The sequence below is a fragment of the Budorcas taxicolor genome, chromosome 7, assembly GCF_023091745.1.
Source record: "Budorcas taxicolor isolate Tak-1 chromosome 7, Takin1.1, whole genome shotgun sequence".
Classification (NCBI taxonomy): domain Eukaryota; kingdom Metazoa; phylum Chordata; class Mammalia; order Artiodactyla; family Bovidae; genus Budorcas; species Budorcas taxicolor.
Genome location: NC_068916.1, coordinates 11,756,464 through 11,777,544, shown reverse-complemented (window position 1 = coordinate 11,777,544; position 21,081 = coordinate 11,756,464). Strand labels below are relative to the sequence as shown.

The window sequence follows — 21,081 nt, the reverse complement described above, 5'->3', positions numbered from 1 at the left end:
CAGTAATTTTTGCCAGTTTTGTCTAATACTGTCTCCTCAGCATCAGGAGCAGGACTGGACAGGGACTTCCCTAGTGGTCCAGTGGTTGGGAATCCACCTCCCATTGCAGGGGGTGCAGGTTCAATCCCCAGTTGGGGTAATAAGGTCCCACATGCCTCAGGGTGTGGCCAAAAATACAAAATAATAAAAAAAGAACAGGACTGGACACACTGGAGGCATTCAATAAATGTTTATTGAATGGACAATGCTTAGTACGCATCAGGCATTATACTGTGTTTTTCAATAATTAACAGCTAATGAGAATAACCAATATTTAAGGAGACCTGGGGCAAATTGTTCCCAAAGTTCCTTAGTATTTCCTCATGTTAATTCACAATTGTCCTGTGCTGGGTCTGTGTCAAATTCTCAGGGGTTAGCTGTCTGAGTTGCGGCCCTGGGGCTGTGAGAAGGTGGGAGTGGCTATGCTTAGTCTTGTCTCACGTAAGAGAAAACAGTGGCTGAGAGGTTTCTCATTTGTCCAGGGGAATGCAGTGAGCAGAACTTGAACTCAGCACGGTCACCGTTCAGAAGCCAAGTTCTTTGTTTAAATACTTATTTGTCTGCACCTGGTCTTGTCACACGTGGGATCTAGTTCCCTGACCAGGGATGGAACCCAGGCCCCCTCAATGGGAATTCAGTCTTAGCCACTAGACTACCAGGATGTCCCAGGAAACCAAGTTCTTAAGGCCATGTTCTTTTGCCTCCCCAGTGCCCTACCTTGCCCAGTTTTCACAATACCTCTATGAAGTCTGTAACTTCAGTAGCCGTTTTCAAAGGTGACCACTGAGACTCAGAGAAGCGAAGTCACTTGCCCAAGAACACACACAGCAGCTGACTGACAGAGCTGGGACTCAAACCCACTCTGCTCAGTCCTAGGGCCTGATGTTCCACTGCTGGTGTCAAGTGAGCAGGTTGTGACCAAACAGCATGGGAGTGAGCCTGCTTTTTCTTTTTGGCTGCATTGCATGGCTTGTGGCATTTTAGTTCCGACCAGGTATTGAACCCAGGTCCTTGGCTGTGCGAGCCCAGAGCCCAAACCACTGGGCCAGCAGAGAATTCCTGGAGTGAGCCTTCTCAAGTGGGATGAAGGCCAGGGTGGAGTTGTGGGTCTCAGGGGCTTGCCTGGGGATTTGGTTCCCGGAGCTTAGCCAAGAGTACAGACCCAAAAGACTGTGGACATGACACACCTCAGAGATTTCTTTGGAGTGGGCTGAGGAACGTTTTCCCATTAGGGTACAGTAACTGACACAGCACTTGTTCTGTGTCAGGCTCTGTTGTGTGCTTCTATGTATCTATACCTGAAAATCCTCACAACCATAGAAGTATGATTTTTGTGCTTCTTCTACAGTTGAAAAAACTGAGGCACAGAGAAGTCGTGTCACTTGCTCAAGGTCACACAGCTACAAAGTGGTTGAGTTGAGATTCAAACCTGGAAGCAGGAGCAATGATAGAGGAGAGATAGGAGCCTCCAAACGCGAAACTAGATCTTCACACCCACCTGCACGTGTCTGGTAGAATCAACATATGGAAAAACAGAAGACAAAGAAGCTACTTCCATATGTGAGAGGAAAAAAAAGGTGGGGGGGGGCACAGAGCGTACAGTATGTACCATTTGTGTAAAAAAAGAACCGTGTCTTCGTGCAACATCGCAGAAGGAAAGGCACAGGAGAAAACTGGGAAAATTTTTCTGGCAATGGACCCAAAAGCAGCATGGGAAGAATTTTTAACTCTATATGCCCTTACAGATTCGGTACTGTGATTACATGGCCAAAAATCAAAACTGAAAATTTACAAATTATGTTTATGCTTATATAAGCAGATTGACTCTAGGAGGCTGCACAAAAATTTTTTTTTTAAAGAGGGAAAAAAAAACTTCTAACGCCATGGCTTGTCTACAGTGGTCCTGAGGAAGGAGGGAACTTGACTACTCACCGCAGGCTGAATGTGGATTTTTATTTTCTACTGTTTGAATCAGGGAGAAATGCAGCACTCCTGGTGTGATGGATAAAGATACTGTGCTTAGTCGCTCAGTCGTGTCCAGCTCTTTGCGACCCCACGAGGTGGGTGCAAAACAGAGGCAGCTCCCCTCACACTGTTGTGGAAGGAGCAAACTCCGAAATGTGGCCAGACAGACATCGTGGGAGAATAAATTCTTTAGAGGGAAGCTAAGGGAGAGAGGGGAGGAGCCAGCTTGCAGACAAACCAAACACCTGACACACACGTGCAGCCAGGTCCAGTGTGGGCCAAGGCTGTGCATCCGAGGGACAGGCCTGTTTACTAGGGTCCTTGTCCTTTTCCTGAAGAGTGGCACTGTCCCATCCACTACCACAGGAAGGTTATTTCTCCAAGTTACCAGGATTGCGTGTGACACACTGAAGCTTTGTGCACATCTGTGCCCACAGCCCTTGGATAACAACCCCATACAGACCAGCTATGTTAATGAAGAAGGCTGGGGCAGGTGGATGGCAGCTCAAGGGGGTCTTTGACCCCAGTTGAGGCCAGGGCCAATTCTGCAATAAATATCATTCCTCATCCTGGAAGTGGTGATAGGGTCCTTCTTGGCTCTAATACTCCAGGGGTCACCTCCGAATGAGGATGGCCTCTCTGGGCTCGAAGCAGCTACTCCTCTAAGAGACCCATGGCTTAGGTTTGGGTGGAAAGCCCTCTAAGATCTGTGCTGTCCAATAATCACTGCTAGCCACCAGGGGTGGGTGCTGAGCACTTGAAATGTACCTGTAGCTACTAAGCAACTTTGTTCTGTTGAATCTTAAAGAATTTGTTTTAAAAAGAACATTCCATTGCTGAAGAAGGTTCTCTGGGACAGCACTGCCCTTAGATTGCTTCCAGTGGTTAAACTGTTTCAGTGGGAAGGGAAAGCCCTCCAAGGTTATGTTAAATATGGTTATTTAAGTTTCTACAGCCAGATATCTTGTAGCAAAATAGCAATGCGGTTTTTGGCCTGTATAATTACTTACCTTATAATAAAACTAGTTCCTTAAAAAAAGTTACAAAGTAAAAGCAGTTTCAGTGGCCTACAAATAAAGGGAGGGCAGGAAATAGGTCCTAACCAGGGTGGGGTGGCCCTGGGCTGGAATCCTAATCTGGTTCAGCCAGGGCCTGCCTGACACCAGCTTGTTCTAGCAAGAAAGCAGGGGTTGGGGGGGCGGGTGGAGAGTAACAGAGTAGGGCACACACTTCTTGGCCCCAGCAACCAGATCTTGCAAGACCGGGAAAGGATCTGTTTAACTTTGGCCCCAACCTTCCCCAAAAAACAAGCTCTGAATCCACTGGGCTCTTCTGATGCCCAGATCCAGTCTGGCGGGTTTCTCTTGTTCACCCCACATTTAGCTCAGGAGGGCAACTTCTCTCCCTTGCAGAGGACTCCTACCTCCTGCCTGCCCCTCCCTCCCACCCACCCTGGCTGCCTCTGGAGGGCTGCCCCGACCCCACCCCATCCCGTCAGCAGAACCCTTAAACAGAGTCGCAGGACCGCTCCCCTGAGGTTTAGCATCAGTCTTTAATGCTGTCACGCTGCACATTGACAAGTCACACGCTTTGGTCTTGTGTTGGCAGTGGCAACTTACAATGAGTCTAAAAGTCTGAGCACCAGACTGACCTGCAAGGAACAAACACTTGTTCCAACACCCTCCCGCCCCCCCACTCCCACCAGGTTCTTTCTCAGTTCCATCATGGCCCTATACAGAGAGCAGCAGCTGCTGTGGACCGGTTTTGTCTGACTGCACACCAACTTTACACAGAATTATAAAAACATATTTACAGGCGTTCCACAGTGCTCCTGTAATCAGAAGCAAAGACCCTTTTATCAAAAGGGATTATAGCTAGGGCTGTGCAAAATTCAAAAGGATCAGATCCTTTTGAGAGAGTCCAGAGTCCATTGAACAAAAAAAATGACCTGGGTCACAGGGAAATCCCAGGTGTGCCAATAGATTGCCTCACAGCAAAGGAAGGTGAAGATCTCTGTCTGGGAGCCCGGGGTCAAGACTCCAGCCAAGGTCCCCCACCCTTGAGGGAGAGGCAGCTGCACAAGTTACTCACTCAGTGAAGGCCGGCTCCCTTGGTCCTGCTGGAACAAGGGAGGTATTGCTTGTGGGAGCTGGCCAGGCAGTTCAACAACCAGAGTTGAGATTCTCAATTTGAGATGGCATAGGGGAAAGGCAAGATGGGGGAGACAAATACAGAATAAAACACGAACTGATCACACAACAGAAACTCAGGAGTGTACAGGGTCTGGTAACCATGAAGGCAGGTCCACACCCCAGGATGTCTGCAAGCGGAGGGACTACAACAGGGGGATCAAGTCCAGCTGTGGGTCCGCGGTCTGCCTCTCCCCCGGGGCAGGGCCTGGAGAGGGAGGAGGGGGGTGCTGCCCACCCAGGAGGGCTGCAAGGACCCAGTGGGGCAGACTGCACTGCCTTTGCCTGCTGTCCCCGCCACCTACCGCCCTACCGCTCGAAAAACAACTTTAGTCTAGTACGTGACTTTGAAAGATTGTAATATATTCTCTGGGAAACATTCAGCAGTATGAAAGCCCTCCCTGGGCCCTCCCTCCCTCTCGCGGGTCCCCAGCTGGTGGAACGGTCAGGAAATCCTTGAGCTCTGGAAAGGTCCCTGGTCAGTCCTTGGGGAACACGGATTGACTATATCGGAAGAACCTGCTCAAGAACGGTTCTTGACGTCTGGGGGATCCTTTCAGGGAAGATCACTTCAAACTCAATAATGAGGTCCCCGCGTTTCTCGGGCGTTTTCGGGAGAGGGAGGCCTTCTCCGGGAACTTTTCGCCGCATGCCAGGCCTGATGACATCTTTGAACACAACGGGTATGGTCCTGCCGTCCAGAGTGGGGACATTCACTGTACAGCCACACAGAGCCTTGGAAAGCAAAGGGACAGCATTAGAAAGAGTAGCTTAAGAAGCTCACATCTTGCCCAGAGGCTGCTGACTGGAGGGTAAGCACCATCAGACCTCTGCAGCTAAGACCCTGCCTTAAGATCTACCCAGGTCACCAGCACAGAAGCTCCGGAAAAACAGAGCCCTGGACAGTCTTGTCGCCATTGCACTGTCCAAGCCTGGCCGCACCAAGTGCCCAGAAACATCTGTCAAGCAAACACTGAACAGCATCACAAAGCAGCTTCTCCCTCCCCAGATGCTGCCCTGCCTAGTGCCTTACCTCCCGAAGGCTGATCCTGGCTGGATAAATGACATCAGAGCCATCTCTCTTAAAGATATTGTGTGGCTTGTCCTTTAAAACAAAGACAATATCGGCTGGAATGTTGTTGGAAGTCTGGTCTCCTTCCTTGGGGAAGGTGATTTTGGTCCCTTCTTTCCACCCCCGCTTCACTTCGATGGTCAAGATTTTGTCTTCATTGCGAATGCTCTTTCCGTCGGGGTTCAGCCGCTTATGAGAGATTTTCATTTTCTTGGTACAGCCGCTGTAGATCTCTTCAAGTGAGACCCTAAGGTCATGGGTGACGGGGGGATCTTGTTTCTTTCGGGTGGGCTCTTGGGCAGGGCGGGAGCGGCCAAAGTTCATGTTGGTGAAGCCACCCATGCCCATGGGGAAGCCAGAGAACGGGTCATCGATGTCCATGCCTTCCTCCCCGTTGCGCTGCCCAAAAAAGTTGTCAAAGGGATTTCGGCCACCGAAGAACTCAGCAAACATGGCATGAGGGTCTCCATGGAATGTGTAACTGAAGGAGGTACCGTTAGTACCACCGCTGCTCCCGCCGCTGGGGCCACTGCCCTTCAGGCCTGAAAAGCCAAAGCAGAAGATTTCAGATGGCGAGCTAGGAATTTAACTCTCCAGGAACTTTCCTTCAAGGAAAAAAGCTTAGGAGCCATTGGGGGAGGAATTTTTTTTAGCCTGTCAGGAAAGAACAAGGAAGAACTCCAAGCTTTTACCTCCCACTTGCAGCAGCAAAACAGAACCCCCACCCACTTAGGGCAGGTAGTCCACTGTGGCAAGACAGGGGTGAAAGGTTAAAGGTTTCAGATGGGCATCTCTTGGGGCCACCCAGGTCCTCACATCTGAGTAACTCATTTCCCTTGCACTGTTACAATGAGTACGGAAAACTAAGAGATCCAATGAAAAATGCTTACCCCGGATCAGTTTTCACTAAATGCTTACTCTTAAATTCCCTACTGCTAGAGACGTGTGGAGAGTAGTAAAAGGAATGTGAAACTGCAAATGCAGACTTTCAAATTCTCGCACCCTGGCACTAACTGCCCCCATTCTCATGTAATTAGCCACTTCTTCCTGAGGACCAAGCCCAGCAACCTGCCTGAGTCATCAATGGGAGACAGGACAAGAAAGCTTTCTTTTTCCCTGAAGAGGGCTGGCCCCACTGTTCCCTGCACCTTGACGGCCGACTAGGTAAGCACTTTACAAGGATCACCTCACTCCACCCTCGGAGGCGCGGGAGGTCGCTCGGCGCCAACTGGCACCTCATTTGCAGGCTCACTACTCGCAGCCTGTGCCCAGGGCTCAGCGAGAGGTCCTGCCCTGAACCCCGGGGTGGCAGAGCCTCCCACCTCGCACAGGTGAGCCCAAGCCCGCAGCGCCAGCAGCCAAGCTAGGTCTCCGAACCCTCTCTTTCTGCACCCGCACCCCCGGACGTGGGTGGAGGCGAGAGCCCAGGGAGGGGCAGCCCCAGACATACTAGAAGCTTCTGAACAAGCAGCGCGGCCAGGGCCCCTCCTCCCATCGGGCGGCCGCCAATCCGAGGGCGGAGGCCCTTGTGGCCAGAGAGCGGGGGCTGCTTCAACCCCTGCGGCCGGAGCACCCCCCGGAGATGCTGCAGCGAGGCCACCCTGCCTCGGTTTCTCCGCCTGTCAAACGGCGAGGGCGCGCCCCCGGCTGCGCGCGCGCGCACGCACCTTCCTCCCCGTAGCGGTCGAAGATCTCGCGCTTGCGCGGGTCGCTGAGCACGTCGTAGGCCTCGGCGATCTCCTTGAACTTCTCCTCAGCGCCGGGCTCCTTGTTCTTGTCCGGGTGGTAACGCAGCGCCTGACGGCGGTAGGCCCTCTTGATCTCCTCGTCCGACGCACCGCGGGCCAGGCCCAGCGTCTGGTAATAGTCCTTTCCCATTGCCCCCGCCTGCGGCCCGCCACCCAGCTGTCGCCGTCCCCCGGCTCCGCCACCGCCCCGTCCCGGACTCTATATACCCGTCCGGCGGAAGCTTCCAGAGCCCGCCAGCCCCCTCCAGAACCTTCCGCCCCGCCCCTCACGCGGCTTTGGCCAATCCCCGTCGTCCAGGCTGCGACGCGCGACATCCGGGGCGGGGCCGCGCCGCCAACGGCCTTCTGCGCGCGGCCCCGCCCCGTCCTGGGCAACGCTTCTCAGCGGCGCGCGCCCCGGGCGACGGAGGCCCCGCCCACCCTCCGCGGGCACCAACAGCGACCCATGTTTTATTGCTTCCTGCAGCCAGGCCCGCCTTGCGGCCCGCCTCCTGTCTGGGTCAATAGGTTACGACGCGCTACTCCAGGAAGGGGCGGGTCTGGGGAAGATACCTCCCCTTCACAGTTCAGTTCAGCCTCTCATTCGTGTCCCACTCTGTGTGACCTCACTGCAGAGCACGCCAGCTTTCCCTGTCCATCACCAACTCCCGAAGCTTGCTCTAACTCACGTCCCAACGAGTGGTTGATGCCATCTAACCATCTCATTCTCCGTTGTCCCCTTCTCCTCCTGCCTTCAATCTTTCCCAGCATCAGGGTCTTTTCCAGTGGTCAGTTCTTCGCATCAGGTGGCCAAAGTATTGGAGCTTCAGCTTCAGTATCAGTCCTTCCGGTGAATATTCAGGACTGATTTTCTTTAGGATTGACTGGTTTGATCTTCTTGCAGTCCAAGGGAGTCTCGAGTTTTCTCCAACACCACAGTTCAAAAGCATCAGTTCTTCCGTGCTCAACTTTAGGGTCCAACTCTCACATCCATACATGACTACTGGAAAAACCATAGTTTTGACTAGATGGACCTTTGTCGGCAAGGTAACGTGTCTGCTTTTTAATGTGCTGTCTGGGTTGGTCATAGCTTTTTTCCAAGGAGCAAGCGTCTTTTAATTTCATGGCTGCCGTCACCATTTGTAGTGATTTTGAGAGACAAGAAAATAAAGTCTCTCACTGTTTCCAATGTTTCCCCATCTATTAGCCCCTTCACTAGCAGATGCAAATATGCCCGCCCCTATCTCACAGGGCCAGGAATGAGTTCCTGCCAGGTGTCTCTGGGCGGTGTGAGTTGCCTAATTTTCCCCAGCCCCAGACACCCGCTTCCTTCTGGAAATAAAAATAGTCACCCGCCCTGTTCTACCAGCTGTGTGTGCATGCTCAGTCATATCCAACTCTTTGCGAGCAGAATGCAGGTGGGAGCTCCAGTACTATCTGCGTCCTCAATCATAAAGGACCCTGCAAAGCGAGGTGAGCACAGGGAGCCAAAGTTCACCTCCCTGCAGAGGTCTTCTCAGTCCAGCCCTTCAAGCCTCTCATTTTACCGTTTTCTCAAGGACACCCGCCACTGAAACCTGAAATTGTTCCTTGGTTTTCATGTTAAATGTCTCCCCCGCTCCTAGCCTGGAATGACCGTAAAGTCAGGGACTGGGTCCTGTCAGTGCTGAGTCTCCAGTGCCAGGAAGTGTCTGGAACCAAAGCTTCGTAAATATTCCTGGCTGTTTTAATTTTTATTTATTTTCATTTGCATGGTTAGTGTTTTATTCTTTGCAGAATGGTTCTGAAACATCACACTAACTCAGGTTGAAAGGAAAAGTTTAAAATAGTTTTGTATGGATATAACATGTACTGACTGTTCACTCTACAAAATCTTGATCATAGAGCTTATGATACACCTAGTTTGCAGCAGCACCCTGGTTTTCCAGATAGTCATTATTTCTCTCTTGTTTGCATAGACTCCTTATCATCGGCTGCCTTCTGCTTTTGTTGCATGATCTCAGAGTCCCGCTGCTTCCTCTGAGAGGTAGTCAGGCTATCCTCGTTTCTTTTTCCTTTAGTAGTTTCCTGGGATTTCTTCATGGTTTTCTGGCAAGGAAGTTCTCGTTGATTTCCACCTGCCCGACCTTTCGGGCGGGGCCAGACTCAATTGCCCCTCTCCCTCTGCGGACTAAGAAGTCCAGGCTGGTTTAATGCACCTGGTTCTTTACCCCCGCCCCACTACCTTCATGATATGGGGGAGACATGGGCATGCAATACACCTCTCAGGGCCTCAACATCTTCATCTCTGGGCAACATGATCCCTTTCGGCTCCTACAGTCTGGGGTGTCTGTGGTCAAGGACAGGGCTGACGCGGAAAGGAGGCTCAGAAAGAGGCACCACCTGAAAAGGGAAAGAGGGGAGTAGGTGGAGGTGGCCCACAGAGGGGAAAGGTTCTTGGAAGAACTGCTTGGGAAGTCTGGGTGGTGTGACACTGGTGCTGGAGCCAGATAGTCACGTTTCATTCTTGGTTCCAGCACTTTCTGGCTGTGTGATCTTGGGCTGGTTACTGAGCCTTCCAGGGCCTTTAGCTTCCTCATCTGTACAATGAGGGTAGTAGTTGTACCAGCCTTATAGGGCTTTGAAGTTGACATTGAGTCAACATTTGTAAAGTGCCTGGGACAGACCTAGCTTAGAGGAAGTTCTGTAAAAGGGGTGACTGACTGGTTGAATGGTGGGCTGCTGAGGATCCCCCTTCCTGGCAGGACCACAGCAAAACATTTCTGGTAACCACTGCCCTTGTGCAAGCTGGAACTCTTGAGAAAGACGCCATGGCCTTACGGCCACCCCTGGCCACTCCCTGACCCCAGTGTAACTCTGTCAGTAAGGGATTCCCTGGTAGCTCAGTTGGTAAAGAATCTGCCTGCAGTGCAGGAGAACTGGGTTCGATCCCTGGGTCAGGAAGATCTCCTGGAGAAGGGAATGGCAACCCACTCCAGTACTCTTGCTTGGAAAATCCTATGGACAGAGGATCCTGGTGGGCTACAGTCCATGGGGTCGAAAACAGTCAGACAGAACTTAGCGACTAAACCACCACCATCAAAGGACTCTGGACTAAGCCACACACACCAGCCGACATGGGAGGATGAGTCTAGGCTGGATACCCAGGGGCACAGCACTGTAGGGGTCCTGAACCAATCATGGAGGAGAGGGAGTTTGATTTTTTTTTTTTAATACATAAAGAGATAGTGGGAGAGTCATCATGGGGGGGAAAACCCAGAGCTTCTGGATTTCTTCACACATATAAATTTAAGGGTTACAGATGTGGGGACTTCCTTGGCAGTCCAGTGGTTAGGATTCTACTTCTAATGCAGGGGGAATGGGTTCAGTACTTGGTCAGGGAACTAAGATCCCACATGCTGTGTGGCCAAAAATTAAAAAAAGAAACAAGGGAGTTACAGATGTGGGGACTTTTCTGGCGGTTCAGTGGTTAAGGCTCCCTGCTTCCACTGCAGGGGGTGTGGGTTTGATCCCTAGTTGGGGAACTAAGATCCCACATGCCACTTATAAACCCACCCTAAAAAAAAAGTTAACAGATGTGGAGGCCTCTAAAGGTCTTCACATAGCTCTGGTAGACCAAAAACATCATGCAAGGGGTGTCCTTGTGTTTGGGGGCAACCTTAGGGCTGGGAAATCTCCCTTCCTTGAGTAAGCCAGGGTCATATTCAGGAGGTTTTAACTGTTTAAGCTCCCCCCCCCCCCCAAAAAAAAAGAGCCCTAACTCAACTGCTCTTACTATGTTCTTTGACCTGGACACATACTCACAGGGCACTGTTTTTTGTTTTTTTTTTTTCCCCCCAGCCAGGCTGAGTGGCTTGTGGAATCTTAGTTCCCCAACCAGGGACTGAGCCTGCACCCTGGGCAATGAAAGTGCAGAGTCCTAGCCACTGGACTTCCAGGGAATTCCCTCACCAGGCACGTTGGAATGTTACTGGAAAAGTGACTTTCACAGAAACTTAGCAGAGGTTTGAGCTATCAACTCAGAGAACAGGAGACAATGTGATGGGTAGTTATATGCATAGACTTGGCTAGGCAATAGTACCCAGTTATTCAACTAAACACTAATCTAAGTGCTGCTGTGAAGGTGTTTTGCAGATGTGGTTAGGTTAACATCTATAATCAGTTGGCTCTAAGTACAGGAGATGACCCTTGATTTTGTGGGTAGACCTCATTCAGTCACTTGAAAGGCTTTAAAAGCAAACACTGAAAGACCTTAAAAGCAAATATGGAGGTCTGCCTGAGAATGAAGCATTAGTTCCTGGCCGAGACCTGCTGGTCTGCCCTACAGATTTCACACTTGCCTTGCCAGCCCTCACAATTGTGAGAGCCAATGCCTGAAACAAGTCTCTTAATACACAGACACACTCACAAACACATATATCCTGTTGCTTCCGTTTCATTGGTAGAACGAAGAACTAAGAATATAAGAACTAAGCAGGTCAGTCTGGAGTCGGTCAGCCTTAGTTGAGAACCTGGACCTGCTGTTTGCTTATTTACTGCGCATGTGATCTTGCACAACTTATTCTCTGTAATTGCTAAGTATGTCCTCCATAAAACTGGGATAAGAGTAGATCTTACCTCCCAGGGTTGCTATGTGAATTTGAGAGGGCCAGGCAATAAACCTTATAATAGCTAACACTGACAAGGTCCTACTCTGTGTCAAATCGGTTCCAAACACTCAATGTGTATGAACTCATTTCATCCTGACAATAATCCTGTGAGGGGCTTCCCTGGTAGTCCAGTGGTTAAAAATCTGCTTGCCAGTGCAGGGAATATGGGTTCCATCCCTGGTCCGGGAAGATCTCACGTGCCATGGGGCAACTAAGCCCGAGAGCTGTAACTACTGAAGCCTTGTGCCTAAAGCCCATGCTCTGCAACAAGAGAAGCCACCACAATGCGAAGCCAAAGCTCTGCAACTAGAGACAGCCCGAGTGGAGCAATGAAGACCCAGCACCGACAAAAAGAACTTCATTAAAAAAGATAATCCTATGAGGTTGGTTTACCTCATTACCTCTGTTTTACAGGTAGGGAAGCCAAGGCTCTGAGAGGTTACGTGACTTGCCTGAGGTCACCTAGTGAATAAAATGCTGAGGTGTAAACTGTTTAGCATATTGAGTGTTTGTGGTAAGCACTCAGCTTGTGTAAGATGTGATTCAGATGATGATAAAGCCTTAATTTTTTTTTTAAAAAAGCATCACCACTCTTTTCAACTCTTCTTCATCAAAAAGAACTTCAAAAGCATTACAGTCATATAAGCTAACAATCTGCCCCGGTGGAATGCCCATGTGAAATAAAAACCTATGTTCACATAAAAACCAGTGAGCAAATACTTACCAAGGCTTGATTTGTCATTACCAACAGCCATTAAAACCTGAATGTCTTTCCGTGGGTGAAATGTAAACAAACTGAATACTATTCAGTCATAAAAAAGGATTGAGCTATTGACACAGGAAGCAACGCAGAGGAACCTCAAATGCATTATGTTAAGAAGCCAGTTTCAAAAGTCTGTGCACTGTGTGACTCCATTTTAAGGAGCTTCTGGGAAAGGTAAAAGTATTGATGCAGAAACTGGATCAGTGGTTGCCAGGGGCTGGGATCTTTGACAAAGGGAGACGGGAATTTGGGGAGATGATGGAAATGTTCCATATCTTGACTGCGATGGTGGTTGCATGACTATTTATTCAGAACTATACAGCAGAAAAGGTGATTTTTACTGAATGTAAACTATATCTCAATAAAAAGAAAATACGTCCCATGAATTTAAAAATTCAAAAGGCAGAAAGGTTGGGAAACTTCTCTCCGGTGTTCCTGACACAGTGGAAAGTTGCAAATCAGCCCTGGCTTGTCTGCTGTAGGCTCTGCCTTCCCTCACACAGCTCTGAAGCAGTTTGATCACACACCCCGAAACAAGCCAAGCCAGGTTCCTGGAAGAATTAAGATCCTATCTTACTTGCACCTGGGAAATAGAGCTTGTCTCGGTGCTCTGTGATGGCCTAGAGGGCTGGGATGGGGGTTGCAGGGGGAGGCTCAGGAGGGAGGAGATATATGTATACTTTTAGCTGATTCACATTGTTGTACAGCAGAAACCAGCACAGCATTGTAAAGCAACTACTCTGGAATTAAAAAAAAGAAAACTTGTGAGACTGACACAACCAAACACACCAGATCTTCCAGGTCCAAACGATCACGGGTTCGCCTGAATCTGAGGCCCAAGGAGGCCCTGCTCACCCTTCAACAGTACCACAGTGTAGACCTTCCTGGAATTCCCCCTTTGGAAACTGCTTTAAGGGGCTGGTTACATTTGGCTCAGCAAATACCAAATGTATTTACTTGTCACCATTAGGAATCAGCCAATGTCCTGGGGAAACTAGCTGTCCCTATCAACAGGTACAGACAGAGCCATGGTATAGTGTCCTGGTGGCTTGAACAAAGTGGCCAGCCTTTGTTCCGAGGATGAATTCTGTTTGTGCTGGCAGCCTGATTACTGCAAACCAGATGAGGCCAACAAGGGGTCCTCACACTTGTGTTCAGTAACTCAGTCGTGTCTGACTCTTTATGAGGCCATGGACTGTAGCCCACCAGGCTCCTCTGTCCATGGGATTTCCCAGCTAAGAAAACTGGAGTGGGTTGCCATTTCCTCCTCTGGGGATCTTCCCGACCCAAGGATTGAACCTGAGTCTCCTATGTCTCCTGCACTGACAGGCAGATTCTTTACCACTGAGCCACCTGGGAAATCCACCTCTCCACCTGTAATACCCATCAAAACCAAAGAGGACTTCCCCTCTGCAGGCTGGATCATGCCTTGCTATCAGTTTCTTGTAGGTGAGGAGGTGGGTGGAAGTTATTTGTATGCCCCAGCTGGCACACAGCATATTACATTCACAAAATTATTTGGTGCCTGTTGAATGAGTTCAGGGCTCAGGAAAGCAGCCTCCAAAGGGAAATTCCAGAATGTCCCAAGCCTGTAGGAATGTGTGTGGGATCTCCAAAAATGACATCCCTTTGGACACCATATGCCTTACCTAGCTGGAACCCAGCAGTAGGGAAGACACACCTACTTAGACCACACTGGAGAACCTGGAAATTGCTAGCAAAACGTGGCTAGATTTTAGAGGTTCAACCCTACCCCCTTAGCATCTCAGAAGTAGATGCTTCAGGTAACTCAACCTGGTAGGATTTTAACTTGTGGCTTGTTCCTTTTTAAAAAATATTTATTTGGTTGCACTGGGCCTTAGTTGCAGTATATAAGATCTAGTTCCCTGACCAGGGATTGGAACCCAGGTCCCCTGCATTGGAAGCATGGAGTCTTAGCCACTGGACCACCAGGGAAGTCGCTAAACTTGTGGCTTCTGAGTGAGTAATCTCCTACCCTTCTCCATGAAGCCAGGAAATAAGCCCTGTTGGTACACAAAGGCTCTCAGGTACACAACAGGCACTATGAGCTCCACAACTGCCAACAGGAAAAGATCTGTGCTTTGGAAAGTACAAGTATTAAACACTTCATGGGACTTCGCGCAGTGGATAAGAATCCCCCTGCCAATGCAGGGGACAGGGGTTTGATCCCTGGTCAGAGAAGCTCCCACATGCTTCAGGGCTCTAAGTCCGTGCACCACAACTACAGAGCCTGTGTGCCACAGCTACCGAAGCCCATGCACCTGGAGCCCATGCCCCACAACAAGAGAAGCTATGACAGTGAGAAGCCTGAGCACCACAACAAAGAGCAGCCCCGACTCACTGCAACTAGAGAGAGCCCGCACAAAGCAACGGAGACCCACGCAGCCAAGACAAAAAAAATCCTCTGTTTTGCCCAGATAGGCCTGAGGAAAAAGGTAATTAATTTCTTTGGGGTCTTATTTCAGTAACCAGGGATTGAACCCTGGGCCCCCTGCAGTGGAAGCAGAGTGTCTTAACCACTGGACCACCAGGGAGGTCCTGAAAAAGGTAATGACTTAGCTTCCTTTATTCTGAGACAGGGGTCCCCAAAAGTTGTAGCTTCAGAAATTTCTAGAGCCTAACCTGGATGAATAAGTGCTGAGCACTGACTCACCTTCCCTCCGCCCTGCTCTCCTGTGAACCAACAATCTGTCTTGAGGACTTCTCACCACGTCTCTGATGCCAGGCCTCTGAGTTCTGGAGCGCTCAACAGTTGAAGAAGGCTCAGGGGTGGGGTCTGGAACCAGGAGAAAGGAGATAAGGTAAGGGCGGGTGCCAAGTCCTGTTTTAACTGTCTGCTTGAGTCTGTATGTGTGTGTAGTGGCAACCAACCTCCCCAGCCTGCTCATAACAATCAATGGAACAAAAGCATGACATGACCCCAAACCAGCACTGTCCAGTGTGAGACACACAACTGCCAGGCCAGCCACATCTAAGCTGTGTCTGATTTTAAAAGTTCCAATAGGCATATCGAAGAAGTAAAAAAAAACAGGAATTTAATTTTATAATATATTTGTACCCAATATATCCCAAATAATATTTCAGCATACCATTAATTACATAATAATATTATTGTTGATAATATCATCAATAATAATAGCACTAATCAACATAAAAGTTGATTAATGAGGTGGTTTTTTTTTTTTTACATCTTCCTTTTCATACTAAGTCTCTGAAACCCCCGTGTGTTTCACTTTTACAGCACATCTCAATTTTGATCAGCCACGTTTCAAGGACTCAGTAGCCACATGTGGCCAGCGGTGACCATACCGGGCAGTACAGGTAGGGACAAAAGTGGGCGGGGACGTGCATTACAAAGGGCAGTGAAGACACCCCCAGAATAGTGAGACAGCTCAGGTTACAAGTTGCGGGGTGTGTGCCTGAGAGCTTTTCCCCACCTCTTTCCCCTTTACTTTCCTCCCATTCGTTGACAGGGGTTCCCTCGCCGGAGCAGCCTCTCCATCCAGGTGCCCCAGCCCATGCCCCCAACCCCTTGCCCTCTCCCGTTGCTCCTCGGTACTCCTCGGGGGCCGCCCACCTCCGAATTCACCCAGTCGAGCTGCCGGCCATGTGGATGTTGCCTTCCCTGTCACTCAACTGCTAGCTCCCTCCCCCCGCCTTGCAATAACCGTCGCTTCTCTTGGTTTCCACAGAGACGCCACCAAGGGGCGCGGCGACGGGCTCGCGCGACCGGAGGCCGTCTTTGATTGGTGGATAGCCAAGACCCTTCTTTTTCCTCCATCCTCCTCCCTCTTGCCCGTGCTCCGCCCCCCACGATGGGTCCCGGAATCTGATTGGCTAGCTCCGTGGCGAGAGCGGCTAGTTCCTGCGCAGACCGGCTCTGCGGGGCGGGGAAGAAGGTGGGCGCCTTGCGCACTGATTGGCTGGAAGGGCGCGAGCGGCGGGGCAGATGTGGGTCCATGGTTAGTCTCGCGCGGCGGTGGTCACGGCGTGATATACTCTGTGGTGTATCGCGCGCAGGTAGCAGGAGTAGCAGCCGCCGTGCGGGGGAGCCATGAAGCACTATGAGGTAAGAAACGAGAAAACGGGGATTGAGCGACTGCCGCACACCTGTTTTTCTTTTTCGTGAGACAGTCGGTCCCCCTTTTACGTCTTGTGCCCAGAAAAGAGAGCCGGACGGCGCAGGCGCAGTAGGCGCGCGTTGTGCCCAGGTCCACTCGTAAATCTCAGTGCGCATGTGCGGGGGAGGTATTTATAATTATGCAACCCTGGCTGTTTTTGGGGTGCCTTTTCTTGGGGTCTCTGCAGGACCTGGGAAGCTTGCAGGTTCCTCGCAGCTCCCCCTGCGGGATGAATTGTAGACTTGGTAGGGGAGGAACGAGGGTGTGGAACCCTTGTTCTCACTCTTGAGGGTATCTTGCACAAACCTTGCACCAGGCCTCCGCCTCGGGCTTAGAAAGGGGTTTGCAGTCAGCCCTCTCTGGCATGACCTTTGGACCCCTTCCCTCCCCCGGGACGGCTCCCTGAGCGGCTTAGGCGGTGAAGTAGGTGTAGCTGCAGTGCTGGCTCCTGCTGAACAGCAAAGCCGATCTTTGCTTTCTGTTAATCTAAGAGATCATCTCCGTCAAGCCCTGCGTGTCACCGAGGAGAAATCTCACACCCACAGTCACTTTAGAAGTTCAGGGCTTCTGACTCCTAACTGGGGCCTCTTTTACACTTAAAACGAAGTGTTCTGATGAACTTATCAACCTAGCTGATAATATATTAATAACTTAATTATTGCTGGCTTATAAGTAGCATTGGGCTTCCCTGGTGGCTCAGAGGTTAAAGCATCTGCCTGCAATGCAGGAGACCCGGGTTCGATCCCTGGCTTGGGAAGATCCCCTGGAGAAGGAAATGGCAACCCACTCCAGTATTCTTGCCTGGAGAATCCCATGGAGGGAGGAGCCTGGTGGGCTACAGTCCATGGGGTCGCAAAGAGCCGGACACGACTGAGCTACTTCACTTCACTATAAGTAGCATTAAATGATTAATTTATTATTAAAGTTCATAATAATAATTTAGAGAGTGTTACGTTTCTGCCAGTGAAAGTCTGTTACCTTGTTTTCTTAGTCTCACAGCCTTGTGAGATAGGAGACTATTCTTATTGTTGTTTCTGTATATGAAGAAACAGTCTCAGAGATGTCAAATGACTTGCTCAAAGGTCCCCAGCTAGTTAGTAAATTCAGGACAGAGAGAAACTCAGGACTCCAGAGTGTCAGTTGCTAACCACTTTGCCATACTGGTACCCAAATGAAAATTAGCCAGTTGAGAGACTTTTTTTCCCCCCTTCCCGGGTTTAAAAAAGTGTGTTAAAATACAGATAAAATTTACCGTCTTAATCATTTTTAAGGGTGCAGTTCAGTGGCATTAAGTGCATCCACACTGTTGTGCCACCATAACCACCATCCACATCCACCTCCACCTCCAGAGCTCTGTTCTTTTTAACAGAAACTCTGTACCCATTAAACACTAACCCCCTTCTCTCCTTTGCCCAGCCCCTGGCAACTGTCATTCTACTTTCTGTCTCTTTGAATTTGATCATGTTAGGTGGTTCATATAAGTGTAAGGAGACAGTCTGATTTTTGTTTGCTAGTGAAATACCGCTGCTTCTGCCCAGTCCCTTCACTGCTGCTGCTATTACTGTTGTTATTTTCTGTGGTAATCTACCCAGAATCTTTTGAAACCTTTAACCTAGAAGTCGTTAATGATTTTTGACGTGGCACAAAAATGAGGAGGTAGAATTTAGTAATCTCTTATGCCTCTTTCAACTTTATGACTGTAGAGTGAAATTCTTCTAATACAGTTCTTCTAATACAGTTTTACCTTTCAAAGCCTCTCTGTAACCCTAGAGAAAAAAACCACATTCAGTATGAAAGATGGAGGATGGGAGATACATGTGGCCTTTGACAAAATGAAGTTAGTTTTGGTAGTTGGCAGGCAGATAAGGTAGGCCCCTGAGGATCCTTGGGGTGGACACTTATTCTGCAAGCTTGTCACAGCCTTAGGATAATGGCTTGATCGAGAGGACACTCAAACCCTGTCCCTCCTGGAAGTAGAAGCTTCAAATGCACTGTTCAAAGTGACCTTGGAGGAAAAAAATAAAGTTGTTATATTTCCATGTTCTGTGTTATCATTCTCTGCTGACATTTGCCACGTAAGCACTGAGGTGGTAGCTCCAGGCTTTCTGTACAGGAGTAAAATATCTCTCAGCCCAGTTTGCACAGCAGGCTGATCAACTCTATTACAGGTGTTTGTTGCAGATCAGTAAAAATAGCAGAAATTCTTTCCTTCACATTTAACACCTTGAGAAAGACTGTATTTCTATTTGGGACTAAGTCTGTTCTTCCACATCCCTCCACCTGCCCTCCCCTGCCCCCAAAGCAACCCCTAAACCACTGGGTGATTAACACCCTCCAGAAAGACCTTTTTGACTGGGAGAGAGACCTTGGAGATTATGGAGTGTAATTTACGAGAGAGAGATGATGCTCAGAAAGGTGCGGGGCTCGCTCAGTGACACAGTGAAGTGAATGAGGGTTGATATCTGATATTTGAGGCGGGTAGGATTCCGGCTGGAGGGGCGATTTTTGCTGCTGTTTCGGTAACAGTTTGCTGACACTGCCATTCTCCGTTCTGTGGTCTCAGAGGAAAAGGTGACTCCTCAGCGGGCTCACTGAGATGAGGCAGGTAGAACAGGTTACTCTTGGGCCTTCTCCCAAGGAGGTCTTCGGAAGGCAGAGCAGGCCTTGGGATTGTCTTGGGGTCAGAGTGAGGTCATCAAGAGAACTGCTTATCCAAAGCTATATGAAATTTTTTCTTTTTTTTAAAAATTTTGTTTTGCCATTGCAGATGAGAGGTCCAGGTAATGATCCCAGTAGCAGCTCAGCTCTTATCTTGTAGAGGAATCTGCTGATTCCTGGGAAGATGAGTCCATCTCAGCTTCCTTGAGCCTGAGTCACTGCCCATTTCGCATAGCTGGAGCCCCGGAGGCAAGGCAGCCTCTTCCTCCTGGGGTCTGCAATAGGATCTTCCATTTAGGGTCCCATTTAGGTCCCCATTTAGAATCTTCTGCTCTTCCACGCCTCCCCTCAAAAGGGTAGCTTTGTTGGTGCTCATCTTGTTAATAATATAATTCTTGCTTCAGCTTCCTCCACAGGAGTAAGTAGGTGAAAGTTCTGGAAGTAGAGTTCTGCTCAAGAGGCAATTGTTTGAGCCAGAGAACTGGGTAGGAAGGGGGAAGTAAAGGAGAAAGTGGACCCATGTATAATGGTGTCAGAGGTGCTTGGGCCTTATATGGGCCTGGCTCTGCCACTCACTAAATAACTAGCCTAGGGCAGATTACTTAATCTCTCTGAGCTCCTTGGAGCAAAATAATTGTGACAGCAAAGGCCAGTAATAACATTATGAAATTGCTGGAACTACATCATAAGGGGTATTTATAAAAGAGGAGGTGCTGCACGCAGCACTGGTTCATTTATTTTAACTGTTGTGTGTGATTTCTTCATATGAAAAGCAATTTAGTTTGATTTACTTGGTCCTTTAATAAATCTCCAGACATCATGTTGAGTAGAAAAAAGCAAATAGCAAAAGGTTTTTTAAATTAAAAAAAAAAATGCCAAATGAGATTTATATGTGTTTTTTTGTGGATAGACACCTAATTAAAGGATAAATTGTAATATGAGGTTAGAAATGTATGGGAATTACACAGTAAGAGGAACCATTGCTTGGGGAGGGATGGAACGGGAGGAAAAGGCCTAGTGAGGGCTTCAGCTATGTCTTTTTGTTTTTTTTAAGGAATCTGTTGTAATAAATACAGTAAAATATAAATCTGTTTAACCTGGGAGGTGGGATCTTAAGTGTCTGCTGTCTCATGTACTTTTTTCCTTCTGAATCCTTGGGTCCCTTTGAAGTAGAAGGTGAGGGATAATTTGGGTTTTTGTAGCCATCAAGCACTGTGTTAACATGCGGGTTTCTGACTTCTGCACATTAAATTTGCTTCCTGTTTGTGGGAAGGTATTGTGTTTTGACGGAGAAGGCAATGGCAACCCACTCCAGTACTCTTGCCTGGAGAATCCCAAGGACAGAGGAGCCTGGTGGGCTGCCATCTATGGGACACGACTGAAGCGACTCAGCAGCAGCAGCAGCATTGTGTTCTGAGATGGGGTCTGCTTCATCTCTTCACTCACACCCTGCTGTGCGCTGCATCCAGCAGGCCTTCTGAAAACGCTTTTGGGATTGTTTATTTACAGACAGGGTGCGAGCCTGGTTATGATCCCCCTCCTTCTGGGTCACTTTTTTTTCCTTTTTATTTGGCTGTCCTGGGTCTTCATTGCTGCTCACAGACTTTCTCTAGTTGTGGCCCACAGGCTTCGCATTGCAGTGGCTTCTCTTGTGGCAGACCAGAGGCTCTGCCTGGCTTCAATAGTTGTAGCATATAGGCGCAACGGGTGTTCCAACGCATGTGAAATCTTCCCAGACCAGGGATCAAACTTGTGTCCCCTGCGTTGGCAGGTGGATTCTTTACCACGGAGCCACCAGGGAAACCCCTGGGCTTTTTGTTGCTGGATACCAGGGGCAGGTCACATTTCTTGTGTCCTTGCAAAAACCCTGAGAGTTG

General features: G+C 49.2%; 2 protein-coding genes and 1 non-coding gene across 4 annotated transcripts in view; 2 read left to right on the top strand and 1 right to left on the bottom strand.

Annotated features, from left to right (window-relative positions):
• Nucleotides 1-3,537: 3,537 nt before the first annotated feature.
• DNAJB1 (DnaJ heat shock protein family (Hsp40) member B1) overlaps nt 3,538-21,081 on the bottom strand; it is a 35,971-nt gene continuing 18,427 nt past the window's right edge. The window contains exons 4-6 of one of the 2 annotated variants that reach the window (XM_052644230.1): nt 15,079-15,201; nt 5,227-5,807; nt 3,538-4,928 (exon numbers count right to left, since the gene is read on the bottom strand). In XM_052644230.1, the coding sequence (XP_052500190.1) occupies nt 4,698-4,928; nt 5,227-5,807; nt 15,079-15,201 (935 nt within the window). In that variant the 3' untranslated portion in view covers nt 3,538-4,697. Of the gene's footprint in view, nt 4,929-5,226; nt 5,808-6,932; nt 7,205-15,078; nt 15,202-21,081 lie in introns of those variants that run through there. The other variant, XM_052644229.1, reaches the window with a different exon arrangement.
• The window catches only part of TECR (trans-2,3-enoyl-CoA reductase), a 28,403-nt gene continuing 23,692 nt past the window's right edge, over nt 16,371-21,081 (top strand). Inside the window, exon 1 of the mRNA XM_052644228.1 lies at nt 16,371-16,494. Coding sequence (XP_052500188.1) covers nt 16,480-16,494 — 15 coding nt within the window. The 5' untranslated portion in view covers nt 16,371-16,479. The remainder of the gene's footprint in view (nt 16,495-21,081) is intronic.
• TRNAC-GCA (transfer RNA cysteine (anticodon GCA)) lies at nt 17,232-17,303 on the top strand. The gene has a single exon. It is a non-coding gene; the product is annotated as a tRNA-Cys (tRNA).